Below are 4,738 nucleotides of genomic sequence, written 5' to 3'. Positions count from 1 at the left end.
CATATATGGGCTTTCTGATATGCCCATATATGGAGATCTCTTAACTGTAAGCCCTTGTCCCTTTTATGCCCATATATGGATATCCCTGATGTCATCCGTATATGCCCATATATGGGCTTTCTAATATGCCCATATATGGAGATCTCTGTATCTCCATATATGGGTATAAAAGGATACTTCAGGTCTGACATCAGGTTTGTTTATATTGGGTTGCTAGGTTTGACATCACAAACTCTATGGGCCATCTGACCTAGAAATCTATATTTGGGCATAGATGACTCATCGTGACCTCATCACACGTCGACCGCACGTGTGACCGACGGACGGCCGGTGGAGGTTTTCATACTAAACTGCGACCTTACGGTCGCAACCAGTAAGACTCCCTAATCGGGAGATAAGCGACCGTTGGTCGCTTATCTCCACAAATAGGCCAAAAGTTTGTTTTACCAATTATTACACTCTATGTGAACATTTACATCAACAAATCCCAAGTACTATGCAGAACGACCCATTTCAAGTTTTTAATGTACAACAATATTTAGAAAATAGGTCTACAAGCTGACAGTCCTCGTCCCTTATATTCCCATAGGTTATATGGAGATCTCAGTGTTTGTCAGTCCTTGTTCATTTATGCCCATATATGGACATCTCTATATCTACTGTAACAGTCCTTGTCCCTTTATGCCCATATATGGAGATCTCTTAACTGTAAGTCCTTGTCCCTTTTATGCCCATATATGGATATTCCTGATGTCATCAGTATATGAACATATATGGGCTTTCTGATATGCCCATATATGGAGATCTCTTAACTGTAAGCCCTTGTCCCTTTTATGCCCATATATGGATATCCCTGATGTCATCCGTATATGCCCATATATGGGCTTTCTAATATGCCCATATATGGAGATCTCTGTATCTCCATATATGGGTATAAAAGGATACTTCAGGTCTGACATCAGGTTTGTTTATATTGGGTTGCTAGGTTTGACATCACAAACTCTATGGGCCATCTGACCTAGAAATCTATATTTGGGCATAGATGACTCATCGTGACCTCATCACACCGCACGTGTGACCGACGGACGGCCGGTGGAGGTTTTCATACTAAACTGCGACCTTACGGTCGCAACTAAACTGCGACCTTACGGTCGCAATAACTCTATGGTGCAGCCCTCACATCTAGAGTATAGGCAGCTCCTGTATGCGGCCCTCACGCCTACATTGCACCGCCGATCCGACTGATATGCCCATGGAGATCTCTGTCTGGTATTGTCCCTGTTATGCACATACTGTATATCGAGATCTCTGTATGTGTCAGTCCTTGTCCCTTTTATGCCCATATATGGAGATTCCTTGTGGCATCAGAATATGCCCATAATGGGCATACTGCCTTTTGTGCCCATATATGGAGATTCCTAATGGCATCGGTATATACCCATATATGGGCATGCCCCTTTTGTGCCCATATGGAGCTGATTTGTTTGTTTGTTTGCTCCTGATGCCATGACAACACATTGAGGTAAGCAACTTGAAATGTGAATATGTACAGTAGAAAATGTACATAATATACTACTTCCACTGCTTGGGCTTGAGAAAGTCTGTCTGAGGAGGGGTGTGTAGTGTGTACATCTTCTACTGCACATAATATACTTTGTGTGTGTTTATATCCACCTCTTTCCGCGGGAATTTCCTGGAGAACGTTTTGCACTACACTTCCGGTTAACAGCAGACATACAAGCTCACGTCGCGTCGCAGATGCAACCGTTGTGAGCTTGTATAGATCACACTCGGCTGCGGCGCCGGAAGCTCCGTGCAACTTCTGCGCAATGCACGATGGGATGTTGGAAAGTTGTGGATACAGCAGACAGGCAGAGAAACATGCAATGTACTCAAACGGAACTGTCACATCACATGTTTAAACCGTGTACTGCATGAAGGAGTGGGTGAAATACACAGAGTGGACATGGTATATACATGGACATATAATGCATGCAGGTATGAATGCTGGCAGACAGGCGGGCATACACATTCACCAGATTGACATGGTCCACCATCCTGCTCTCTGGATCCTATTTGTCTCTCCCACCACTTCATGTATTTGTGCGTGCATGCAGGTTCGACTGAACAACTAAAACGCCATATATGGGCATGGCTGACTGTGGGACTCCATATATGGATATATCTGACTCATCATGACATCACTGGGATGATAAGAGCACTCTTATGGGCACAACGCTCCAAAGAATCTCAAACTATGACACAGAGTACTGGGGCCAAGCAATGCAATATGCAATATGCTAAATGGAATATGCAATTAAGGCTACAACAACTAAATGATTCAAATCATCGTAGAGGGATAGAGAAGGGTGACAGAATGTCATCTAACCCAGAACCTCTCCCCCCCCTCCATGGACTGAAACAGATCGGGCTGGACCAGATCTGGGATGACCTGCGGGCCGAGATTCAGCACCTGTACATGCGGCAAAGCATGGCCAAGGCTCGCTACATGGAACTCTACACCCATGTAGTTAACTACTGTAACAGTGTGAAGTCTGTGCACACGTGGAGCCAGGTCAGGGGCTCTGTCCCCGCTGCCAAGTCTTCCAAGAAGACCACCACTCCAGGAGGAGCCCAGTTTGTAGGCCTAGAACTCTACAAGAGACTCAAAGAGTTCCTCAAGAACTATTTAACCAGCCTGCTTAAGGACGGAGAGGACCTGATGGATGAGTGTGTGTTGAAGTTCTACACACAACAGTGGGAGGACTACCGTTTCTCCAGTAAAGTGCTCAATGGGATCTTTGCCTACTTCAACCGCCAAGTCCGCTTTTGGGTCCAGGGCCGACAGGAGTGTGAGGAGGGACACAAGGGCATCTATGACTACGAGATCTACTCGCTGGCACTGGTGACATGGAGGGAGTGTTTATTCAGACCCCTCAACAAGCAAGTAACAAATGCAGTGCTGAAGCTGATAGAGAGGGAGAGGAACGGAGAGACCATTAACACTAGACTCATCAGCGGCGTGGTTCAGTCTTATGTTGAGCTGGGTCTGAATGAAGAAGACATCATTGCCAAAGGCCCCACGCTGTCTGTGTACAAGGAGTATTTTGAGTGTCAGTTCCTCACCAACACGGAGTGCTACTACACACGAGAGAGCACAGAGTTCCTACTACAGAACCCTGTCACTGAGTACATAAAGAAGGCTGAGGCTCGTCTGCTAGAGGAACAGCGTCGTGTTCAGGTATACCTCCATGAGTCCACTCAGGATGAACTGGCCAGGAAGTGTGAACAAGTGTTCATAGGGAAACATCTGGAGATCTTCCTGACTGAGTTCCAGAACCTTCTGAATGCTGACAAGAATGAAGGCAGGATGTACAACCTGGTGTCGCACATTACAGACGGCCTGGGAGAGCTGAAGAAACTACTGGAGACTCACATCCACAACCAGGGCCTGGCTGCCATTGAGAAGTGTGGAGAAGCTGCTCTCAACAACCCTAAGGTTTATGTCCAGACCCTGTTGGCGGTTCATAAGAAGTACAACGCGCTGGTCATGTCTGCTTTCAACAACAACGCTGGCTCTGTGGCTGACCTCGACAACGCTTGTGGTCGTTTCATTAACAACAATGCAGTCACCAAGATGGCTCAGTCCTCCAGCAAGTCTCCTGAACTACTGGCCAGATACTGTGACTCGCTGCTTAAAAAGAGTTCCAAGAACCCAGAGGAGGCAAACCTGGAGGACACACTAAACCAAGTGATGGTGGTTTTTAAGTACATCGAGGACAAGGATGTTTTCCAGAAGTTCTATGCTAATATGCTAGCTAAGCGCCTGGTTCACCAGAACAGTGCTAGCGATGACACTGAGGCTAGCATGATCTCCAAACTAAAGCAAGCTTGTGGGTTTGAGTACACATCTAAACTGCAGAAGATGTTCCAAGAAATAGGAGTCAGTAAAGACCTCAACGAACAGTTCAAGAAACAACTGTCAAACTCGGAGCCACTGGACTTGGACTTCAGTATCAAGGTTCTGAGCTCTGGATCCTGGCCCTTCCGGCAGTCCTGTACCTTCGCCCTGCCCTCTGAGTTGGAGCAGGGCTACCAGCGGTTCACAGCGTTCTACACCAGCATACACAGTGGCCGTAAACTCACCTGGCTCTACCCATTGTCTAAAGGAGAGTTGGTTACCAACTGCTTTAGGAACAGGTACACTCTGCAAGCCTCTTCATTCCAGATGGCCATCCTGCTCCAGTACAACACAGAGGACGTGTACACTGTCCAGCAGCTCACTGACAGCACACAGATCAAAGCAGACATTCTTGCACAGGCGTTGCAGATATTGTTGAAATCCAAGCTGCTGGTCCTGGAGGATGAGAACGCGAACGTAGATGAGGTGGACTTAAAATCAGATACACTCATCAAACTCTTCCTAGGATACAAGAATAAGAAATTGCGTGTGAACATCAACGCCCCCATGAAGACGGAACAGAAACAGGAACAGGAGACGACACACAAGAACATAGAGGAGGACCGCAAGCTGCTCATACAGGCTGCTATTGTAAGGATCATGAAGATGAGGAAGACGCTGAATCATCAGCAGCTTCTGGCTGAGGTCCTGAACCAGCTGTCCTCCCGTTTCAAACCCAGAGTCTATGTTATCAAGAAATGCATAGACATCCTGATTGAGAGGGAATACCTGGAGCGAGTGGCTGGAGAGAAAGACAAATACAGCTACCTGGCCTAA

General features: G+C 46.7%; 1 protein-coding gene across 1 annotated transcript; it reads left to right on the top strand.

The window, feature by feature from the left end:
• Positions 1–2,377: 2,377 nt before the first annotated feature.
• On the top strand, positions 2,378–4,738 carry LOC308300620 (cullin-1-like; the record flags this gene model as incomplete). The annotated part of the gene is made up of 1 exon (XM_080744492.1): positions 2,378–4,738. One exon carries the CDS (start codon positions 2,378–2,380, stop codon positions 4,736–4,738), a length of 2,361 nt encoding a protein of 786 aa, XP_080600618.1.

Source organism: Nannobrachium achirus, assembly GCF_963921795.1.
Source record: "Nannobrachium achirus genome assembly, chromosome: 16".
Lineage (NCBI taxonomy): Eukaryota > Metazoa > Chordata > Actinopteri > Myctophiformes > Myctophidae > Nannobrachium > Nannobrachium achirus.
This window is presented reverse-complemented; position numbering and strand designations above follow the sequence as displayed.